Source organism: Pteronotus mesoamericanus, unplaced genomic scaffold (genome assembly GCF_021234165.1).
Source record: "Pteronotus mesoamericanus isolate MK-2021 breed Mesoamerican mustached bat unplaced genomic scaffold, CSHL_Meso_final contig_98, whole genome shotgun sequence".
Lineage (NCBI taxonomy): Eukaryota > Metazoa > Chordata > Mammalia > Chiroptera > Mormoopidae > Pteronotus > Pteronotus mesoamericanus.
The window spans coordinates 990,438-1,015,388 of record NW_026555295.1 but is presented as its reverse complement, the minus strand read 5'-3'; the positions used below and the strand labels follow the sequence as shown (position 1 = coordinate 1,015,388).

At 41.4% G+C, this 24,951-nt stretch overlaps 1 protein-coding gene across 3 annotated transcripts in view; it reads right to left on the bottom strand.

Annotated features, from left to right (window-relative positions):
* The window catches only part of ZNF638 (zinc finger protein 638), a 137,659-nt gene extending 133,699 nt beyond the window's left edge, over positions 1-3,960 (bottom strand). For 2 of the 3 annotated variants that reach the window (XM_054586828.1, XM_054586830.1), the window contains exon 1: positions 3,741-3,959. In XM_054586828.1, coding sequence (XP_054442803.1) covers positions 3,741-3,856 — 116 coding nt within the window. In that variant the 5' untranslated portion in view covers positions 3,857-3,959. Of the gene's footprint in view, positions 1-3,740 lie in introns of all 3 variants that reach the window. The other variant, XM_054586831.1, reaches the window with a different exon arrangement.
* Positions 3,961-24,951: the final 20,991 nt, after the last annotated feature.

The following is a 24,951-nucleotide window of genomic DNA, read 5'->3' as shown; positions in this document are numbered from 1 at the left end:
ACTTGCACTCTTACATGTCAACTTGAGCACCTAGCTGCCAGTCTTTTAATACTCACAACAATAAATCTATTAACCTATATTAAGATTATAAAGGCTCAAATAAAATAGAAAGGAGTAAGCCTTGTGGATAAGCAGGGATGTTTGAAAACACTCCATTCATCTGCAGGAATTTGATGATAATTTCAAAAGCAGAATGGTTTCAATGCCTAGATATGTGAATATAGCTTTTCCTTTTTTTCTCCTTTCAATGTAGCTCAAGAGTTTTTGAACTTCATCATGCAGAAGGATTTCCCTCAAAGCTCCAAGGCTGAATATTAGATCAGGTATAATCTTTAGAATCTTTTTATGTATCTTTTAACCAAAGTAGAAAAATAGTCACACTTTTAAAGAATTTATTCTTTTTACCCTGACATCGTATTATGACCACCTTTTGATTTTTGTCAGTTTTTTTCTACAACATTATTGGTAAAGGCTGCATAAGTTTGCATTATAGTATCATATGAATTAACATATGAATATGATGAATTATTATAGTATATATTCTAGGATTTGATTTATTTGATCAATTTTATCATTTTTCTATTTAGGGACATTGTTTTCAAAGTTTCATCATCATAAATAACATTAAAGCAAACATCCCAGTAACCAACCCTATGCACATATCAATTATTATTTCCTTAGAATAAATTCCTAGAAATGGAATTGCTGGGTAAAAACATATCTAACCATTCAAGAATTTTAATGAGTATGGGCAAAATGCCCTCCAAAGACTTAATTAACTCTTAATGAGGAAGTAAATATAAAGAGCAGTACTTAGAGGATGCTTTACTGATTCAGTGTGAGTCTTCAGACACCCCAGTGAACCCCCAGTTCTCAACCTGCAAAATTTTGCACATGCAACATGTCAAAAAGTCAAAAAAGAGGGTAATGAACTTTGATATCAAAATGACAACTGCAAGAAAAACGCAGAGGTTTCAGAAAAAGAAGAAAAAGAGCTCTTTGAGCAATGACATGTCATGAGAGATGACAGACCCAAGTTCTCAAAGCCTTCTAACTTAATGTCATTAAAAATCACAGCATTTAATGTTACCATTTATAATAGTCAAAATAATTAAAGTGTTTTATCATCACATCATTTTCTTGGAGGAGGAAATCCCATAATAGTCTCTGCTGGTGCTGACATTTCAATGGAGAACACTAAAAATTTTAGTACAACCTATAAGTCCCCAACTCCCAGAAACTACATTCAGCGCACTAACACCATTCCAAATTTGGAATCTGAAAATGTAGTTGGGGGTACAAGCATGCCTAAGTATACTGGGGGAAAAACAATCTTTTAAAATTGATGATTCAAATAGTACACTTTTTTAAATTTTTCTTTATTTTTCAAAATTTCTTTAATAAAGATAGTTATTACCATGAAATAAGAAAGCTCAAACTGATTATTTAAGAAACAGAAGTGTCCATATTGCATTCAGAAACTATTTTTGGATCAGATACAGCACAGTATACAATTCTAGAAACCTTAATGAACAAAATGTAACATTTTACAAAAAAAGCAACCCCCCACAAATACTTTAAACTATTCTCATAGATAAGTACTAAATAAGTTTTCTTGGCCACCACAAAATGTCCCCAGAGGCAAAAGGAAAAAAATTACTACATTTTATAGCTTCTTTCTTAACCTCTCTCCATAAAACACACTTGAAATTCAAATAAGAAGTCACTAAGAATCCTGACAACCAAGGAGAGCAAAACACTACTGCAGTCCTCTAAGCTTATGCAAAAATATACTTACAGAAAAGATAAATTAAGGGTGTTTTTTGACTTTACAAGAGAATTCACAGCAGCATTTGCAATTTTAAAGGGTGCATTTAAGCTACTTACACTTTTCCTCATTACTGAATTAAAGAGGAGCATTTCTATTTTCCAACCCCCTAACAAGAATAATAATTACAATATTCTACAGTTTCCTATATGCCCTCATTTAAAAAAAAAAATCCATAATCTTCTGATCCTCGGAAGGCGGCACACTAAATTCCAGCACCTTTTTCTCAGGGCAGCAATCCCCTTTACTAATCTTTAATGGGGTAAGAAATAGGCACTCTTTTGAGAGAGAGAGAGAGAAACATCTGATCTGTTGTTCCACTTATTTATACATTCACTGGTTCCTTCTTGTGTGTGCCCTGACTGGGGATAGAATTCTCAGCCTTGGTATAACAGGACAATGCCCTAACCCACTGAACTACAGGGCCAGGGCCAAAGGCACTGCTTTTTGATTCAAGCTAACCAACAGAAACTTGGGAAAGGGCAAAGCTGGCCGAATCAATGTTACCAGAACTGGGACCTAGAAACCAGCACCAAGAAGCATGTAACACTAGAGCATTCCGTTCTGCAAACTGTCCGTCATTCTCGGGGACACACACACACACACACACACACACACACACACACATACACACCCCCCCCCCCATCAGCTCGGGGACACACACACTCCACTCCCATCAGTTCAGTCTCTTTCCCTCCCTCCCTCCCTCCCTCCCACCCTCCCTCCCTCCCTCCCTCCCTCCCTCCTTCCCTCCCTCCTTCCCTTCCTCCTTCCCTCCTTCCCTCTCTCTCCAGTACAACGCTGGCACTAGGTTGTCAGACCAATTCATTTCAACTCTAAACGTCTGTTCAGCCTGCTCCAACGAAAAGACTCAGGCCACATGGGTGAAAAGAGTTATTGCTACAACAAAGGGCCCGCCAGACTGAAACGTGAGCAGTGTCTTAAGTATGCAGCTCAGTTTCCTGGTGACTCTTGGAACACGCAAACCTCTGCAATGAACTTGGGACAGTCCCGAGACTGCAGGCCTAGCGAGGCTCCGTGGCTTGGCCGATTTTCCCTCCGCACTCCAGCCGGATGGGGGCGGGGACTCACTCGCTATTTACACCGTTCCAAAATCTGGAACGTGGGTATGCTGTTGTAAAAACAAGCCTAAGCAAAAAGGGGAGGAGGGTAGGGGATTCGTTCAAAATTGATGACTCAAGACACTATGTATGGCTTCTCTTATTTTTCTTGTACTTATTGTACTTTGAGAAATTCCTTTAATGAAAAATCTGTTACTCTTAAAATAAAAATGCTCAAAACTTGTTTAGGAAAAAAAAAGTGTCAATGTTGCAGTCAAAAGTGACTACTTCGACATCAAAAAGTATTTTTGGATGAGATACAGCATATTATGCAATTCTACAAGGGTTTTTTTTTTTCCTCTAAGAGCAATCTGGAAAGAGCTCGTGTTCGTCGTCAGCTATTTCACTGACTTAGAAGAGAACAGGAGGCCAATTGATGACCCTTTATCACCCCAACGCCACGCCCCAATTCCCCTGCAGTATAAATGATCGTTTACTTAATCGTATTTTCCCAGTTTCCGCCCGCACCCCGCCGCGTCCACCCTTCCTGTCCAGACTCGAACTGTTGCTAGCACTGCGAAGCCAAGCAACAAGTGCTCGTGAGGCGTTAAACTGCTATTCCCTGACCAGCAGGAGCTTTCGCACACACCACTTGCTCAGCGCCAAACACCGGGGAGTGACAATCACGAGTGGGGATGCGGAGTGATTTGGCCCTGAACCCCAAGCCGCGACGATGCCCGGGCGCCCACCCTACGGATCCACCCGCCCACCACCCAGCTTTCTGACCCACCGCCGATTGTCCCTGAGCACCAGCGAGGGCAAGAAGACCAGGAGGCAAAGGAAGCGCTTACCGTTTCAACAGGTCACTGGCCGGCGCCACCGGGGGCGTCCCGGAAACGGCGCTTGGCGCTGCGGCCGCGTCTGCCGCCCGGGTAGCGGCCCCGGCAGGAACGCGGTCCCGGGGCATCGCAGGCGGCGCGCACACAGCACCAGCGCAACTCCCAGCGCTCGGCGTAGGGCGCGTCTTGGGCCCCAAGGCGCCAGGCTTCGCTCGTCGGGCCCTGCCCACTCCCGCGGGCGGTCAATGCGCACGGAGCGCGGGAAACTGGAGGCGGGGCGGGAGCGGGTTCCGCGGACCAGCGACGCCGCTGGCTCGGCGGTCCTCCCCCGCCCCCGTGAGCAGCCCTGGGTGCCCCGTCGCCAGGCTTGAAAATCTGTTTAAGAGAGGTGAGAAGGGGGGGAGGGGAAGCACATTTTACAAACAAAAGATCTAGGAGAGTCTAAGACATTTGGGACACCTGATTTTTCTAGACCTCTCTTTCTTTTTAATACAAATAGTTCTCCATGGCTGATGAAAAAGTTATGTGGGCTCTTCCACATAAGGCACATTCCTATATCAAAAGTTATGTTTTGCAGCAGTGGTGGGGGGTGTAGGGAGGGGGGTAGATTTCAGCCAGGGGAGAACTAAAAGGCTTGTTACCCTGGAATTCTGGTTACCATGATTCACAGTAGAGAATATATTCTCTATTCAAAGAACTGGCTCTGACCAATGACCACCAACCTCTGCCCTGTGGGAGGATTAGCTGTGCAGGAGCAGGGTGATGGTGCTCTGATGTGGTTTTGTAGCTGTCCACAGGGTACACAGGCTCTGGGTTTCTTGGGTGGTGCAGGCCAAGGTCAGCCACTGCCTGTGTTTTGCTGGAGGCCACACTGCCTGAACTATAAAGCAATCTGAGATGGCTGCTTCTTGTGCTAGCCTTGGAAATTCCCAGAAGCCAAGCTGTGAGTCTAGCCTGGCTGCTGCTAGTGCTGGGCCTGGGCCTCACTGAGGCCTGCTGTTGTTTGTTTGAGAGGCTTTAGGAAGTTGTGAAGTATGAACCAAGACCAGCCATTCATATGGAAAAGTAGGTTGGGTAGGCCTGTAATTTGGGTAGCATGGTGTCTCTGGGGATCTCCAAGGCAGTCAAACAGAGGGGGGTCTCAGGTATGGCACCAGCTTGTTGGCTTTGTGGGGGTAGGGTTTAGAAAAGGGAAAATGACCTCTGCTCACCTTCATGCCAGACAGTTCATTTCCTCCCTGTATACCACTAGTGCCTTTCAAGCTGCTGCCCTGGTGCTGGAGCTCAGAGGGAGTGAGTCTGAGTAGGTGAGTCCATGTGTGGATTCTTTAAAAGTAACTGCTTGGGGCTTCAGAAGTTTCTTCCACCAACTCGATCCTCACTGGTTTTTGCAGCCAGAGGTTGTGGGACTTATCCTGGCACTGGAAACCTGGGCTGGGGGGGCACGGTGTGGGGCTGGGCCTCCTTTGTCCTGAGATAACCCTCCCAAATTTTTATCTACCATATGTGGGTGAGGGACCAGCCTGTTCTGGTTTGTGCCCCTCCTACCTGTCTGGGTGGATGTGGTTTCTTTAATTCCGTGGTTGTCAGACTTCCTTTCAACTGGATTTCTGACTGTTCTAAGTGATGGTTGTTCTATAGTTGGGATTTTGATGTGGTTGTGTGAAGAGGCAAGTCATGTCTGCCTACGCTGCTATCTTGACTGGAAATCTGGGGTCTCTTTTAAAGGGCACTAATTCCATTCATGAGGGCTCTGCCTTTATGACTTAATCACCTTCCAGAGGTCCCACCTCCAAATATGATCACATTGTGCATTAGGTTTCAACAGTGAATTTTAATCTGTAGCAGTTGGCAAGTGTTATGAACTGAATTGTGTCTCCCCAAATTCATATACTGAAGCCCTACCCCCAATGTGACTGTATTTGGAGACAGGACTTTTAGAGAGGAAATGAGGTAAAATGAGGTCATAGGGGCAGCACCTTAATCTAACTGGTGACCTTATAAAAAGTGACACCAGGGATATGCACACACATAGAAAAGTTATGTAAGGGCACAATGAGCATGTGACCATCTGCAAGCTAAGGAGAGTTACCTCAGGAGAAACCACACCTGCTGACATATTGAACTGGGACTTCCACCATTTAGAACTGTGAGAAAATAAGTTTCTGTTGTATAATTAACCACCCTGTCTGTTTTAGCAGTCCTAGCAAACCAATGCAGCAAGAATATGGAGAAAATAACCCTGGCATCTGGCTGGTGTGGCTCAGTAGTGGGAACATTGTCCCATAATGGAAAGCTTGCTGGTTCAATTCCCAGTCAGCCCACCTGCCCAGGTTGCAGGCTTGATCCCCAGTTGGGGCTTGTGCTGAGGAGGCAGCCAATCGATTGCTCTTTCTCTCTCACATTAATGTCTCTCTCCGCTCTCCTCTCCCCCTCTCAAATGAGAATGAAATAAATCTTTTTAAAGAAGAAGAAGAATATGGAGAAATTGAAACCCGCAAGCACTGCTGATGAGAATGTAAAAGTGCGTGGCCACTTTGGAAAACAGTCTGGTAGTTCTTCAAATAGTTAAACAGAGTTACCCTATGGCCCCAGCAATTCCACTCCTACATATATACCCCCAAGCATATGTCCACACAAAAACTTGTACATACATGTTTATAGCAATATTATTGATGATGGATAATAAGTGGAAACAACCCACATGTCTATCAACTGATGGGTAGATAATGAAATGTGATATATCCATAATAGAATATTATTTAGCAATAAAAAGGTATGAAGGACAAACATATGCTACAATGGATAGAACATTGAAAACATTATGCTAAGGAAAGAAGCCAGTCACTAAGGACCACATTGTATGGTTCTATTTATACAAAATGTCCAAAATAGTCAAATCCACAGAAACTCTAAAAGATTAGTGGTTGCCTAGGGGTGAGAGTAGGATGGAAGAATTGAGGAAGATAAAGGATGGGAGTACAGAGCTTCTTTTTGGGGTAATGAAATGTCCTTAAATGAATTGTGATGGTTGTAACAGCTCTGTGATTATACTAAAATGTATTGAATTGTACATTTTCAGTGGATGAATTGTATGGTATGAATTATATTTCAATAAAGGTATCAAAACAAAATTAGTATCCAGACTTAATTGGACAAGAGGTCAAAGTATATGACCAAATATTTCATATATGGAGAAACTCAGAAAAGTAAATCTTGGGAAAACGATTAGCCTTACTGCAAGGCTAATTAAAAATTACAAAGGAGACTACTGGCAGAGCTAAAAAAAATTGCTAACCCCGTAGGTTGATAAAATTATTTATTGGGACAACTTTTTATAATATTGAGGCAAAGCACAAGATCTATGAAATTATTTATGTTTGTCCCATAACCTTTATTTGGGAATATATTCCCTCAAAATAATCCAACTAAGAAAAATCAATTTTCAAAATCAATTTCAATGTTTATAGCAGCACTGTTCATAATGCAAAATGAAACAAATCCGGAAATAACTCAAACACCTGATAGCCTGGAGAGTGTTTGTTAAAGTAGCAAGCATGGACTGTATTAATAAATGGGAAAATACATACAAAATAATAAGAAAAGTAGAATTCAAATTAGTTTGTAAATCCTGATGCATGTACATCAATAAGTGTATAGTGTTGAGTATAATGAGGAGAAAATTTAGTATTAAATGGTACCAGGATTTCTCTTAGGGAAAAAAGAAAAAATTGCCGTTGTTTGGGAAAATCCCCTGATAAGCCGTTTCAGGTATGGGGTGAGACTCTGAAAACATGGGTATAAGCGGAATCTCTAGCAACACAAGAGAAGCTGCTCTGCATGAAAACGTGGGAGGGATTTCTGTCTGCTCCCGAGAGGCGAGAAGAGGTGGGCCGAGCAAGGAGCAGATGGGAGAGAGGAGTCAAGAGGAGGAGCTGCATAGAGTGAAGAGCTAGTGGGAAGTCTCAGGTGACAGGTTGGGAAAATGGACTTTTTAAAGAACAGGAGTGTCTAATAGATAAGTTTTCTGTTTTTTCCCCCTCAAATCTTAAAATCTCACTAACACTTTGAATGGGGTTTTGAAAAGCTGAGGAAGAGGCTGAATTTGAGGCCACTGGAACAGTGAAAAGAACACCCATGGATGCAGGGGCCCAGGGACAGAGAGGACAAAAGAAAATGAGTCCCCTGAAATTTTTGGTAATCTTGGGAAGGGCTCCAAACACCCAAATTGGATGTTCAGGACAATCTTACTTAGATTACAAAGGCAAGGGAGACAATAGCTGACATCTGCCTTACACAAAGATAAAAAGATAATAGGAAGTAAATGGGGGTGTTTTAAGTTTATGAGAGGCTTAAATGTATGAATTTTTCAAAATTCTCATTTGTTCTAACAATATTGATCCCCAACCACTGACTGAAGCAGGATGAATGGATCCTGGCTAAGCCCCTGCCATCACAAAATTCGGTGGAAGTGGTATTCAGGTATATACGCCCTGGATAATGGCTGGGGGGAATGGAATTGAATATGTAAGATGGGAAAATTTATATCTGTTCTCTCTCAGCAGCAGGGCTGGAAGGAATGTCCAAATAAGAAAAATTGTTCTAGCCCTGGCTGTCTCGTTCAATTGGTTGTAGTGTCATCCTGTACACCAAAAGATTGCAGGTTCGATTCCTGGTCAGGGCACATTCCTAGGTTGCAGGTTCAGTCCCCAGGCAGAGCATGTACAGGAGGCAACTGATTGATGTTTCTCTCTCTCTCTCTCTCTCTCTCTCTCTCTCTCTCTCTCTCAAATCAACAAACATATCCTTGGATAAGGATTAAGAAAGATGAAAGGAAGGGAGGGAGGGAGGAAGGGAGGGAGTGAGGAGAAAGGAAAGGGAGAGAGAAAGATTGTTTTATGTTGAAGTGTTGTTAGAGCAAAAATATGAAATGAAATGTTCAAGAAATCTGGTCTGTGAGAAAAGTTCAAAAGAATCAATGTGTAAATGATGCTCAGTGACCATGTTGAAGTTCCTAATTCCCCAGCTGCAGAATTCATGACTTCCACTGACTCAGCCAGAAGAGGGTTACTAACCGCACTAGTTTACAGGTGGCAGGTCTGTGGCACAAGGTCTAGAAGTGATTTTCCCAAGGTTATGGAACAAGCCAGAGGGTGAGCTGAAAATAGAACTGTACCTCACACTCCCATGCAGGCCATATGATAACTTGTGTACTGTCAGCAAAGAGTTGAGGAATGAATGTCCTGGAGAGATTAGCATAGTTTTATGGCTAAAGGAGTCTTGCTCAACCATTGCCAATGCTACTTGACAACAACAAATGACCTATCTAATCCTATAAACAGTAATACTCTGGGCACATAAGCAGAAGTTTCAGAAAAAAAAATTCCTCTTTGACAATTGCCATGCAGCCACCATTTCTGAAATGCTTCAGCCACAGAGATTGTCATCTTTGACTCTCCTTTCTAAAGATTGAATTTCCAATATCAGCAAGCTTACAGGATCTTGCAGAAGTATCTAAACATTTTCAAAATGTAGAATTTTCTGGAGACTTAGGCCTTCAGCAATAACTCTCTAAGTTTCCTTACTGAATTAAAGAACTAGAAAATAGAATGGGATAGTCAGGTGGTTAGAGCCCCAGGGTTTAGCTACTAAATTTACGTGTCTGTCTCTAAGTACCCTCACCATGGAGGGATTGCTCAGCTAGTTGCTGCTATATCTGAGCTGCTCTGTTCATATTTTTAGGAAAACAGCAAAAGCTAGTACCACTGTTAAGTGACCATTCTGTAGGATAGATTCTTACCTTGCACTGACCTTGTCAACAGAAAACTTTAAAAATGTATCTTTTCAGGAGTGTTGCTAATCCCATTCCCACTTTCAAGAAAGGGTATTTTGTGACAATTGCTGTGTAAAGTGAGTTAACACTTTCCTTCAGCCCTAACAGGGAATATCACAATCACGAACTGTGGACTTCTTGGTGCTGCTTTCCTCCCCTTCACGTAAGAGGCTGCACAATTACTGCTTCTGCGCACTTCCTCAGTCATGCCGTCTACAAGACTCTGACCAGAAACAGTAACTTAAAATGTGCAAAAAGTGATAGACCTAGTAGTTATTCCTCAGTAAGCCCTCACCTAATTGATAAGAATGGTGGAAGTCAGTCTCCTTTTCAGAATATAGCATCATATCTGAAAGTATCTTACAGAGGCCACATGAAAAGCAGGAACAATGGTATTACCTGGACAAAATGTATATCAAAAGTATCCACTGATGAAATCAGGGTTACTAGAAATGTTAACCTTTTACAGGCAATATTTTATTGCTATATTAATAACCCAATTATTGTGAAGTGAAGGAATTACCTGAAAATCCAAATTTGCATAAAAGTTTTGCTCCTTCAGATTCTTTTAGCATATATATTTTGGCTGCTGCCATTTTTTTTTTGTTTTAAGCAGCACGGTGACATAGATTAGGACTTTCTGGGTTAAATGCACATAAACATGTAAGCTAAATTACAGTGGGGATGGGAAATGCTTTTATTCAGAATGCCTTTTGAGTATTCTTGGCCATTATACTGTCTAAATTGTGGCAATACACAAGGTTCGTCTCTGCTTACCAAAACAGACAGGCTATGTTTCACACACGGGGAAAGGCAATTTGAAAAATTCCATAGGGTCAACAGTGTGTCTGGGGTTGCCCCTTGGCTCACTTCCACCCTTTCTTCTCATTTTGACTCGTGCACTGTTTTACAGTTCTGTTTTATTTTGAACTCTGGTTTAGCAATTTCTGTGTTCACAGTGCCAACATACGGACTATTTTAACTGATTCAGGTATTTGTCCACTCACCTATTCGCCAACACTTTTGCCATTATGAGGGACATAAGTAACCACTGCGCTTAATAAGGCTGCAGTAGAATAAAGGAGATAGTAACAGTGACAAAAACAGTGTGAAAATATATTAAGTGCTAGAGGTAAGCTTTGGGGTCACAAAGACTTGAGTTCACATCCAGCTCTGCCATCTACTGAGTGACTTTGGTCAAATTATTGAACCTCATTGAATTTCACTTTCACCATCTAGGAGAATGAGGGCAGCAGTTATCTTTCAGGATGGCCCTCAGAGATTCTGTATTCATGCCCTTGTATATAATCCTCTTGCCTTAAATGTGGGCTAGACCTAGTGACTTGCGTCTAACAACCTGCAAAAGTGATGGGATGTCACTTTCATGATCAAAAGACTGACTTACTGGATTTTCTCTGTTGCCTTCTTAGTTTACATGCTATAATGGCACCAGCTGCCACGTTAGGAAGCCCCATGTGGCAGAGAAGTGACGGAGGCCTTCAGCCAACAGCCAGTAAGGAACTGAATCCTGCCAACACCATGTGAGTCGGCTGGCAGCAGATCCCTTCCCAGGTGAGGTTTGCAATGACTATAGCCCCATCTGATACCTTGACGCAGTCTGTGAAGCAGGGAACCCAGCTAAGCTAGCACAGACTCCTGGGCCACAAAAATCATGAGATAATAAATGTAGTTTAAAGTTTTGGGAGGAATTTATTACATAGCAACAGATAAATAATACAATAAAATAACATATTCCTTGCAGAATTATTGTGGAGATCAGAAAGTATGTGAGGATTAGAACAGTGGTGAGGAGGAGGAGGAGGAGGAGGAGGAGGAGGAGGAGGCGGAGGAGGGCGCAGGTGACCGCAATGGGGGATCCCGGCTAAGCTGAAATTAAGTTTCAGAACCTGGGAGAAATGCTACTATTGTGAAGAAGACATTTTTAGTGTTTGAGCCCCTGAGGAGTTTAAGAGAGATGAAGGTATGGAGACTAGGGTGTTATTTCTCATTCAGGCCCAGACTCTGTCTGACTCTGATAGGAAGGGGTTTATGAACAAAACTAAAGTAGCAGACTTGTGAGAGTCAGTGAGCAACAAATAATGCCTGGAGGCCTTGGTGATAAAGTTTAGCAAACAACTGGAGAGAGGACCATTCTCCCACTTCTGCTCAAATTGGAGCATGACAACCGCTATAAAATGAGAACTGAAGGGATAGTACAGTGGTTCAACTCAAGGATTTCCTGCCTTGGGAATGCAGAGAGCAACACCCTTGGCAGGGAGGAAGGGTTCATGAACCACACTGGCCACAATGTAGGTGACAAGGCCCTGCCGTTTCTGCTGAGATTGGCACATACCTATTTCTGTGTTTGTGGTTGATGAATAAAAAAAGATTATGGGAAGGAACAATAAGTTCACTTGGTTCCAGGCAGCTTCTGAGAAGGGTAACTGAGGATCTACCCCACCATCAGCCAATGACAGTTTGCTTACAGGTGTCTTAAAGGATGTGCAGAGTTCTGGCAGGAAAGAAAGATAAATGGGCATTAAACTGAGTGAACAGCGCAAGCAAAGACTCAGAACTATGAACGTAAAAGGGAAACTTTTAGAGAAAAGCAGGTAGTGTTATGTGACTAGAGAAAGGAGTGCAAACTAGTTAACGTTTTTCAATTCTGATTCTAATTTAGTCCCTAGAGCAGTGATTCTCAGACTCTCTGGTGTCAGTTTCCCTTTACAGTCTTTTTTTTTTTTTAAGATTTTATTTATTTATTTTTAGAGAGAAGGGAAAGGAGGGAGAAAGAGAGGAAGAGAAACATCAATGTGTCGTTGCCTTTCATGTGCCCCCTACTGGGGACCTGGCCCACAACCCAGGCATGTGCCTGACTGGGAATTGAACCAGTGACCCTTTGGTTTGCAGGCCGGCACTCAATCCACTGAGCCACACCAGCCAGGGCCCCTTTACATTATTAAAATTTGGGTGACTTCAAGAGCTTTTGTTGATAATGTCTCTTGAATATTTGCACCATTAGAAATTCAAATGGATAAAATGTAAAAATACTTAGCTTGAAATCATCCAAAATAATAAATATGTTAACATAAATAGCACATTTTTATGAAAATTAACTGTATTTTCCAAAACACCAAAAATAAATAGCATTCTCTTACATTTTTGAAAATCTTTTTTCTAATGTCTGGCTTAATAGAAGACAATAGGATTTTTATGTATGTTTCTGCATCAATCTGTTGCAATATCACATATCACATTGCCTCTGAAAACTGCACTATATGCTTGTAAGAGAATGAGAGTGAAAAAGGGAAATCATGTCTTCATATTATGAAAATAGTTTTGATCTTCCAGACCCCCTGAAAGAGTTTCAGAGACCCATAGAGTTCCCTGAATCACACTTCAAAAATCACTGCCCTAGAGCAAAGGTAGTAGATATCACCAAGAGGAAAAGCCAGAATTTACAAATGTACTAATGATGATGATAATAGTAATAATAACACTGATAGCTGACATTTATTGCATGCTTATTATGTGCTATTCTAAGCACTCACAAAAACCTAAGAAGTTGTTACAATTATAATTTCCAGATGAGGACACTAAGGACAAAGAAGTTAAGTAATTTGCCCAAGTTTGCATAGGTAGTAAGTGGTGGGGAAGCTGGGCTACAAACTCAGGCAGCCTCTCTCCAGAGCCTGTACTAACCGCTGTGCGTCCTGCCTCTCTCTGGGACAAAGGCCTGCAGTGTAAATGACAAAGGGTTGAGTCATCCCACTCACGCACCCCTTCTCTCTCCTCTCCCTGCCATTTTAGATTTCAATGCTCTTTTCTCTTTCCCTGCCTGTTTAAAGAACTCATGTTTCTTTTCATTCTGCAGTAAGTCCTTGTCCATTACCCGTTGTTCATTATTCCTACCACTCCACAGAAACTGCTCTCTCCAAAGGCACCAACAACCTTATAAATTTCAGATATGGTGGCCACTTTTCAGTCCTCATCCTCCTTGCTCTTTGGGATATGGCATATTATTGACCTTTTTTAAAAATTAAGATTCTCTCCTCTATTGGTTATTTTGATACAAGACACTTCTATTTTTTTATTTAAAATTTACCATTTTAATAATTTTTCATGTACAATTCAGCAGCCTTAAGTATATTTGCATTGTTGTGCTATTTTTTTTTTTTTACCACTTATTCAATCATTTCTTTTCAGAAAATCCTTTATGAGGTCCCCTTCCTTGGTTTGTCCCTTAAACATCTTTATTCCCCAGTGTTCAGTCCTGGTCCTTCTTCCTCTTCATTCTGTAACTTCTCCAGCTGCCACATCACTCTCCTTCATTGCTTTAAATACTAGCTATATATACTCTTGACACCAAAGACATTATGTACACCCCAGCCTCCTGTCGTACCACCACCCTCTATGAGCCAGACACTTGCAAGCCATTCCAGACTTCTACCTCACCCAATGATCAGCTTCGTGGTTCTGCTGGATCTACCTCTGAAACATTTCTGAAACGTTCCTGACCCTAGCTCAGACCCCCCTCTTCTCCCACCTGGATTATTATACTAGCCTCATTAGAAGTTTGCCTCTTTTAGTTCTGGCTGCTGAGAGTTCATCCACAGCAGCTGGAGTTGCTACTCTCCACTTTGCATGACTTTAGGTGCATCATTACATTGCGTCCTATACAAGGAGGGGCAATAGTAGGTTTTTGAGTATCCAAAACACAGAGTTTATTCTTGTATTACTATTTATTAATTATTGTATTATGTTCCATACAAGCGACAGTAAATCCAGTTCTGCCACACCCTATATTATTGGTGCCTCCTGGAGTTGTGTAGCACTGAGGCTTTGTATTTTATACATTAGCGTTGGAACATGCCTTCTAAGTCCCATGTGGGACTAGGTTACTCTATAGTCTGAAACCACTTCCACGATTCCCAGTTGCCTTCAGGATAAAGCCCAAACCCAGACACAGTGTTCTAGTTGTTATGGCTGTGGAGTAACTACTCTACTCACAAACTACTTTAAAGTTGGTGGTGTAAAACAATAACCACTTTTTTAGACTTACGGATTCTGTGGGTCAGAGATTTGGAAAGGGCATAGGGGGAACAGTTTGTCTCGGCTACTGGAGGTCTAAGGTTCTACCTGCAGGCTTCTCCATTGATGGTGACTGGGATCATCTAAGGCTCATTCACTCACATGTCTGGTACTTGGGCTGGGTGGAGAAGATGAGGACTGCTGACTAGGGCATGCCTGTGCATCCTCTCCTTGTGGCTTGATTTCCGCATAAGCTCAGTGGCCTCAGGGTAGAAAGATTTTTTTATATAGTATTTCAGAGTTTCAAGTGCAAGCACTGTAGGTGGAAGCTACATATTCATTTGTGACAGCCTCTGAATTGACACTGTCACTTCTTCCATATTCTGTTGGTTAGAAGAAAATTTGTCCAGGTTCAAAGGGAGGAGACATAGACTTCACTTCTCAACTTGAAGCATATTAGTGCACATTGTAGATGAGCATGTGAGATAGGAGGCATTGTGGCCACTGATGAAGAATACCATCTGACACACAAACTATAGCAAACCCTGCCTGCAAGCCCAGCCTCCCCACCTGCCATCTCTCCTTGACCTCTGTGCTCCAGTCACACAAACTTCTGGCTGCTCCCTTCTGTGCTTACCACTTCCTCTGCCTGCACACTTTTACACTTCTTTTAACAGTAAGCTTTTAAGCAGGGGGAAAAAAAACCCCAAGTTTAACCCTTTAAGGAGTTAAAAGACATTTCAGAAGTGGCAAAAGAACAGAGAAGGATCACTTAAATAAAGTAGAGCACAAAAGTAGACACAAGGATATACTGGAATTTAATATTTGATATATGGGTGACTTTTCAAATAAAAGAGGGAAAGAAAGATGTATGCCCAAACACCCATCTAAGAATCAGCTTCATCTGGTAGATATTGAAAAAGAAGTGTTTTCAAACTTCTTATTTCCCTCCAGGTTACCTGCTACCTGCTCCCTCCTTCTCTGTCTGGGGCTCCTTGTCACATCCCTCCCATAGATTCTGCTCCTGCAGCATCTATACCATCACCCTAAAAGGCTGTCTAAGTGTATTACACTCTACTGAAGGCTGGGAAAATGAAAGGAATTACAACGTAGGAAGGGAGAGCTTAAGAGCTGAGTGCAAAATATGGTTTTTCCCACAAAACATCTATGATGTTTATTTAACATGTGAACAGTGTTCATTTAACATGTGTTTATTGAATATCCTAGGCACAGTTATAGGTGCTGAGGATAGAATGATGTAGCAGGTGGTGTTGTGACTCCACCCTTATACCCTTGGACCTTACAGCACCTACCACCCTACATCTAATTAGCAGAATCTGCATCTGTTTGCCTATTGACTCTCTTCAGCAGCCAGAATACAGTATGGCCATGGGCAAGTGAGCTCATTAGGCCAGAAGTGCAAAAGAATTAATACACCCTAGAAACAGCCTTTATTTGGTGACGATTAGTATATTAATATCTCAGCAACTACATCCATCAGGGTATAATCTTTGAGGCCCACAGTTCTCCTGCACAATTAAGCTCCAGTTAACCACAGTGGTAATTTGCTTGATAATGCATCTTTAATTGACTGCCTTGCCACATCTACCTCACTTCTCTACACTCCTACTGGTATTTCCAGAGATTATATCTGGTAAAAACAATTACACTCAATTCTTGTCTCAGGTCAGCTTCTGGGGAAACCCAAACTAAGATAGATGATATTAAAAAGTAGATTTAAAAAGGCAAAATCCTGACCTCACAAAGAAGATAAACAATAAATAAACAAATATATGATTGTAGTAAATGAGAAATGCTACACAAGAAAACAAAGCAGGTAAGGGATAGATAGAGTGACTGATGGGTGTACATGGAAGGTATACTGTTTACATAGGGTGAGCTAGGAAAGTGCCTCTAAGGAGGTGGTACTTAAGAGTCTCAAATGAAGTGACGGAGGGATCTTTGCAAATGTCTAGTGAAAGAACATTCATGGCAAAGGAACTGAGGCAAGAATGAGCTCCAGCAAGAAGGCCCTTTCCTCTTCTTCATCTACACTCACTCTTTTGGTGGTGTCAACCAATTCCATGGGTTTGAATTCCACCTATATACTTTCAACTCCCATAGTCATATCACCAGCTGGATATTTTTTTCCTAGAATCCAGACTCACAAATCTAACTACCTACCTATTTCCGTCTGTATGTCTAAGAGATATCTCCAACTTATGTCCAAAACCAAAATCCTGATCTTCTCCCCAAACTTTCTCTCCTACTGAGATGTCTTTCCCCCAACTCAGTAAGTTGGCAACTTCATTCTTCCAGTCTTCCAGGGCAAAATTATTGCAGTCACCTTTAAACAAGTTTCTTGGTCCTCCTACAATTTATTCCCATCCAGTAACTGAAGAAATCATTTTAAAATGAAGTCAAGTCACGTCACTCAGGGTAAAAACAAAAGTTTCTACAATGACTTAACAGATTCTACACTATCTACATGCCCACTTACTGTTCTTACCTCATTGCTTACCACTCTTCCTCTTGTGACCTGACAATCATGTGAACCTTTTTGCTTTTCCTCAACTATGCCAGGCATATTTCTATCTCAAGACCTTTCTACTTGCTCTTCTCTGTACTTAGAATGCTTTTCCTTCCATTACTCTTCACCTCCTTCAGACATTTGCTAAAATGTCACCTTCCAAGTGATATATTCCCTGCCCAGGGCCACTGCATATAGGTGGGCACCTGGACAAAAGGACAAATGGTGCCTGAAATCCAGCCTTAATACAGGACACACTATAAGTACTCAATAAATATTTGTTGAATAAATTAACAAAAGAATGTATTAAATCAGATATATGTTACTCCTAATGCAGTATAATAAATCCTTAAAGAGGAAAGGACATTTTTTGACTTCTTCATCTACAGCATCCTCACACTGGTGTCAAAAGCTTACATTATTTTGTGGAACACTATTAATTTCTCTCCGCTTCCTTATTTTACAGGTTGTGCCCATCTGGCTTGCTGACAAAAGGAAGCTTGGTGGCTCATTATGGTCCTACTTCACACAAGGCTTGGCTACAGCTATGGCGGTAATGCTCCTAATGTCTAGATTACATTCTCAACTCAGAACAAACATCTTCCTTGTAGAAACAAAGGGGCAGGAAAAGGGGTTGTATTATCCTTACTAAGAAACAGACTATTCTAAATCATGCTACTGGGGCAACTGGGTAGCCATCTGAGAAAAAGAATTAGTTAGATTTCCTATCTCAATCCCTAAATAAAATGGATAAATTCCAGATAATTTTGTACTTAAATGTAAAAAAATTGAAACTGGTACTAAGAAAATATAGTGAATATATAGATAAGAGAGACCTTTCTAAGTATAAAATAAAAGTCATAAGTCATAAAGAATAGATGAGTTTAAACTTCAGAAGAATTTAAGGAGGGGCCAAGATGGAAGCAGAGTAGATGGAAGCTACACTCATCACCTCCCAGGACCAAACTGGAATTACAGCCAAAATATAGAGCAATCAACCTGAATAACCAACTGAAGACTAGCTGAAGAGAAGTCTTATAACCAAGGATTTACAGGAGAAGCCACATCGAGACTGGTAGGAAGTGTGGAGACACAAAAGGGGCTGACCCCGTTCCTACGGATCACGGTTGAGATCCAGGAAGGGATATCTCAGCTGTAAACTTTCCTTCTGAGGAGAGTGGGGTTTTAACCTCATACCAGGCTCCCCGCCCCAGAGCACCAGAGCAGGAAAGAGGCACCATATAACATTTGGCTGTGAAAATCAGTGGGAATTCTGTTTGCCAGGGAGAGACAGGAATCTGCTAGAGACACAGCATCCTTTTAAAGGGTCAGCACACAAAGTCTTGTTCCCATTGACTCACCCTGGGCTCCAGCAAAGAGAGGGCAGAGCTATCCTTCCTCCAAGCCTGACTGGTATATCCCCCTCTCCTGATTCCCAGTGGCCCGACTCAGCTAAGATCAGTCTAGTCTCCTGGCAGTCTTTTGGACAGACTGATTCGTTTGACTCTAGGACAGGAGAAATCTTTCCTTCACATGCCCAACCAGTGCAGAGCCTTCCCTTCACATAGCCAAATATCGGTCTGTTAGGGCCTGATAAACTCTGCTGATTTCACCCTGATGAATCCCAGAGACCCTGTCCCACCACAAAGGTATGCAAACACTCAACAGGTGGCAGCTAAACATGGTATATATACCCTGGGACGTTTGCTGAGTGGCCTCAGACCCAGCACTGACACCAAGTTTGAACCTGTATCAATCTGGTGAACATCATTTGTGCCTTCCTGATGACTCACTGAGAACCTATCTCATGCAACTGAAGCACCACCAGAGGCCCTTTCAGTGACTGAGCCTAATAGGCAGCTGGTAGATGGAGGCAGGCAGAGGCAGATCTCAGGAGGCCTTGAGACATTTGCCAACCTGCCCCCTGGCTGGGGCTGGTAAAAAAGCTGGTGCACAACTTTGTCTTTCCCATGTACACCCAGGCCCAGAAGAGTCACCCACAAACTGTGGATCACTTTGTAGCTCCAAATAGGTTGCCCTGGGCCAATTACAGGCAATGCCTGACATTAGTCTAAACCAAAATTCCTCCCATGGGGCCCCAGAACTAACAAACCCAGTAGCCAGCTTCAGAAAACATCAGAGTAGGATTCAGTTAGCTTCATAAGTGGCATATCCAAAGGGAGATCTTGGAATACACCAGACCCTACTGCAGTGAATTCTGCTCTGTCTGGTCAGCATCTGCACAGCAGCTTTGTGGTCAGGACTGATTCTCACAGCCAATCAGCCTGAGGATTGACACCATGCATGAATGGGCCAGTAGCAACCAAGACTCAATTACAACAGGAGGGCACACACAACCACACTAGGGTCATTCCTGGAATACCCAGTACAGGTGATTAAGGAGACTGCACCACAGGGTCCCACAGGACACCTACTATATAAGGTTACTCTATTAAGTCAAGGAGACATAGCAGATCTACCTAACATGTAGAAACAAACACAAAGAGTCAGTCAAAATGAGGAGACAAAGAAATACCTCAAATGAGAGAACAGGATGAATCTCCAGAAAAAGAGCTAAATGAAATGGAGGCAAGCAATTTACCAGATACAGTGTTCAAAAGAATGTTAATAAGGATGTGCAAGGAACTTAGCGAGAACTATAAGGAACTTAATGAGAACAACAACAACATGAAAAAGGATATAGAAACCATAAAAAAAATCAGAAATGAAGAATACAATGTCTGAGATGAATACAATATCTGAAATGAAGAAAACACTAGGAGGAATAAACAGTAGGTTGGATGAAGCAGAGGATCTAATTAGCAATTTGGAAAACAAAGTAGCAGAACACACCGAATCACAGCAGCAAAAAGAAAACAAGAATTTTTTTTAAATGAGGATAGGTTAAGGGTCCTTTGGGACAACACCAAGCAAACCAACATCCACATCACAAAGGTATCAGAAGGAGAAAAGAGAGAGCAAGGGATCAAGAACTGATTTGAAGAAATAATGACTGAAAACGTCCCTAACCTGATGAAGGAAAACAACACACAAATCCAGAAAGCTCAGAGAGTCCTAAACGAGATAAACCCAAAGAGACCCACACCAATACACATAATTAAAATGGCAAAGGTTAAAGACAGAGAGAGAATCTTAAACACAGCAAGAGAAAGACAGTTACCTACAAGGCAGCTCTCATAACACTGTCAACTGATTTCTCAGCAGAAACATTTAAAACCAGAAGGGATTGGCATGAAATGTTCAAAGTGATGAAAAGCAAGGACCTACATCCAAGACCGCTTTACCCAGCAAGTCTATCATTTAAAATTGAAGAAATAAAGAGCTTCCCAGACAAGGAAAAGCTAAAAGAGTTCGTTACCACCAAACCAGTATTACAAGAAATGTTAAAGATCCTGTGTTAAGAAGAAGAAGAAAGGTAGGGGGAAATAATTTAAGAAGCTTCTATGTGCTTATTTAGGAATACATACAGATGGAATAAATTAAAAATAAAAACAAGAATGATTAGCACATTTCTATATGATGGTTACCTTTGGGGAGAAAGTTACCCAGCAATTTTAGTCCTATAACTTATCCTATGGAATGAATAATACTGATTTCCAAAGATATATTTGCAAGAATGTTAATACCAGTATTTTTATAATGGAAATAACACAAAGGTCTATTAAAGAAAACTGATTAAATTAACTATGACATACATGCAAAATATGGAATTATTCTCATACATTAAAAATGATGTTAATCTAGATATACATGAAAAGATGCTCACAATATTTTTTTAAATAAAATAGATTAGAGAACATCGTGTGTACAATGGTCTGTATGTGTGTGTGTGTGTGTGTGTGTGTAGGTGAGGTTAGACAAAAATGAGGTATGTGGAAGGAACTATTAACAGAGGTTATCTCTAGATAATGGTATTGCCTTCCTTTTCATATTTTTCTGAGTCATGACATTTACTAATACAACATGTTTTTGCCAATAAAGTTTTTAAAATATTAAAATAATTTTTCATTAACTTTACATAGTAAATCTCAGATTAGAGCTGTTTCATAAAATAGTTTCTGAATTTCTCCAGCAGTTTCTTAGGCCTCTCCTGATTTCAATAACCTAAATATTCATTTGCAAATTAATCTATTTTAAGAACATTGGCAGTAATGATTTTTTATTCTTGAGTGCTTATATCTGTTATGTGAGCCTTATCATATTTCTTGTCTAACATTTTAAATTATGTCATGACTGTTTGATTTATTCCTCAGTAAAATTGTCACCTCTAAAAGGGTTATGTTTTGAATTCTTGATTTCTCTACCCCACATGCAGATACCCAACAAATATTTATTTATGTATGAACTTCAAAGATTCATGCTGTGAAGACGTTTGCTGTGCCCATAAACTTTACTACCACTACCCAATTTATCTTTTGCAAAACATTATTTTTATTGTGGTAGCTCACATCTGAAAGCAAAGCTCCTCCACATTTCCAGTGTTCAAAAGGGTCCCACTATAGTCTGGGAACCATAATTCCAAGGATTCCTCCAGGTTCCAAATTTATTCCTCCTGTAATGGAAAATCCAGTGCTGACCTCTCCTGCTGAGGTGGTAGTTTCTGATTGCACAATATTGTGTTCCTGTCCCAGGGCTGCAGGAGCCCAAATAGTCTTTTAAGAACCTCTCTCCTCACTAGAAACACAGACTGTTCATTTAGCAATTAGAGCTGTCAGCACAGCAAACTGGCAAGAAAAACAGCAGCTGCTGTCCCCAGGCAGTGAGCTGTTGGCAAAGATAAGACCTCAGGGCCTAGGGAAACAGGTAGACAGTGATTCTTAATTTGTGACTTCCCCATCACTTACATATTTGCATCTTGTATCCTGGCAAATGACATATGTAATAATTGCACCTGTATGATAGAGAGGAAGGTTAGACTGGAAGTGTAGGAAACAAGTTAAGAACAGGAATGGACTGTGTGTCTCCAAGGGTTCAGATCTAGGTGATGCTATTCTATCCACTCATCCCTCCATTCAACACCCACCTGTCGACCATCTATTCTATATCAGCTGCTGATCTTGGTATCACAAACTTGTGAATGTGGGGTGGTTCTTGTCTTTGAGGGACAGATAGTGAGTGGAAAAGACCAAAATGTAATTAAGAGCAACAACAGGTTTTTAAGTTTATGGGACATAGAGAGGACATTTGTATAGGAATGGAATAAATTGTGGGTCTCTACAATTTCCACCTTCCCCTTTGTCCTAAGGAGCCAAATTTACTAATCATTTCAGCTTGCTTCCTCTGAGGTTTTCCATCATCTGACCAACGTACCCTGAAATTCCTCAAATTTTTTAGTACATGCTGTTTGTGCATTTTATTTTGACTTGTGAAGTGTGTTGGCCTATGTTAGCTAATTATATAATAGCTATTCACTATACATTTTGAGTTGAATAGTTACTGAATTATTAGAAGGCCCCTCATCTCTCTTTCTATTCCATACAAAAAATGAAGAGAATTACCTTGCTCTCCATACCCCTTCCTAGAATTGATGATCAAGGCCTCTGAAGAATGATATATATTGTCTAGATAAGGGTGAATGATTAGTGTTCATCCCTTCCCAGAATTCAAGATACAGACATCAGGGAAGGATCGATGGTAGTGCCTTTTGCTAGTCAAGACTCCTTAAATGCAACTGATAGAAACTTGACTCCAAATTCCCTTAAGCAAACAGGGAATTCGTTGGTTTGTTTTACTGCAAAATCTCTTTATGTTAAAGACCTTTGGCCAAATGTTTCTGGTCAGCTTTGATAACTGATAACATTTTACCCACAGAGCCTTGATTTCTTATTAGTATAATCATTTATTACACGGGGAGGGGGTGGTGTGTGTGTGTGTGTGTGTGTGTGTGTGTGTGTGTGTGTGTGTGTTTAATCACTCCCTTCCTAGTACAACTGTCCGGTTGAACAGGTGCCCAGCCTGAGATCTTGCCAAGCAGCTGCATTCCCTCTTCTAGTCTGAAGTTGAAGCTCTTCTCACAAACGGTAACACCAGTTCCCCAGTAAGACCCCAGCAACCTTTGTAAAGAACTCCTGCCAGGACTACTAAGGCCTCAATATAGCTTATCACCATATCTGGCAGTGTTGGAAATTACTAATGCTCATTCACCCCTTTCCTACTTTGAAAGCACCACAGTAGAGCAACCTGGTAGTTGCTCTATAATCCAGAGGCTTCAGGCTTTGTATCTCTCAGCCCTGACCTTATCTGAGCCAATCTGTCATTTTATAGTCTTCTAGAATTTTAGTTTGTAGTAAAGTTGTGGGGGTAACTGTATCTCAAAGGAACATCAAGTCTAGTAACTTCAACCCTGTACCAATTTGTCATGGAAGATGATGCCAACTGAGGTCAAATATTATCCCAGGAAATGAGGATTCCAGCCTAAAATCCTCTTTTAGTCACTGTTTCCTAAGGGCTCTGCATCTGTGGCTAGGGCACATATTCCCATCACAGCCTGCAGCAGCTGCCACATGCAGGGAAGTTCCGTTCACATCAGGCAGGCCACCTCTTTCTAGTGTTCTGAGTTTTCGATCTCATCACTCTAGACAGACAAAACAGCCAGGTGGACACTCTCTAAAGCTCAGGGGGCATGTGCTCAGGGTGATGCTCTGTCACATAATTCTTGAGTAGATTTAACTAGCCCTAAATATGTCCTACAAAGTATAGAATCAAACACAACATCCTTCACATTACTACTATGTGAGACTTCCAAGCTGGCGCCAAAAAATACGTGGGAAGCCTGAGGATTTAATGTATCCTCTTCAATTCCCAGTGCTTCCTTGCATGTTTCTGATCCAACCTCCTATCCTGGACATTTTTCATTATAACCCCTACCTGCACCTCCTCAGCTAATCTGTTCATCAGTGAGGTTGTCTTCCTCCACAGTCATTTAATTTCTGACCTAGCCTGTGGTGTGCCTTCAAGTTTAGAAGGGTACATCCTTGTCCACCTGAACACTGCCCAACATCCAGTAATGACCAAATAGCACATCTCATCCAAAGACTCAAAGGGAACCTATCAACATCACTTGGCGGAGTGCCTCATTTGTGCAGGGTTTGTACTTAATAGTTTGCTCCCTATCTAATCATAGTGCCCCCACCATGTTCCTACAGACCCCTACACTACCAACCTGAAACTCCACAGGCTCTATAACAATGATGCTTCAGCCAACTTCATGTCCACTTGACCTCGCTTGAGTCTTCAAACCTACCAGAACAGCCTGTGGATCACAACTGAGAGAATAACAAAGACAAGTTTTGCTCACTTTAAATCAATCCCTTCCCTAGGAATCAACTAGAATCCTCTAAATTTTACTTCCAATCTGTTCTTATCCCAATTCAGCTCTTCTCAGCTCTTGACTCTTGACTTTACCATCCTTTCAGGCTTTGTTCCTGCCCCTTTTTATTCACTGAATGAACTTGGTTTTCTGGGTTTGACCCATCAAGTTCTCAAAGATCCTGCCTTGTATTTACTGCTCTGATACATCAATCATGATGGGTTAAGTCAGGCTCTGGTTGTAAACAATCCCAAGAGTCTTTTATATACCAATTTGTTACTGATTCTGTAAGTCCAATGTGAGTCAGCAGGGGTCTCTGCTCATTGTAATTACTAAGAGACACAAATTGATGGAGGCTCCATCTAAATACTTGCTATGTAGAGACATGGAGACATGGAATGGGCAGTACCACACCCACATGTGGTGGATAAAAATCAGGAGGGATGCTTTACCTGGGAACAAGGGATCCCAGCCACACATCAGACCACCCTGCCCAGGG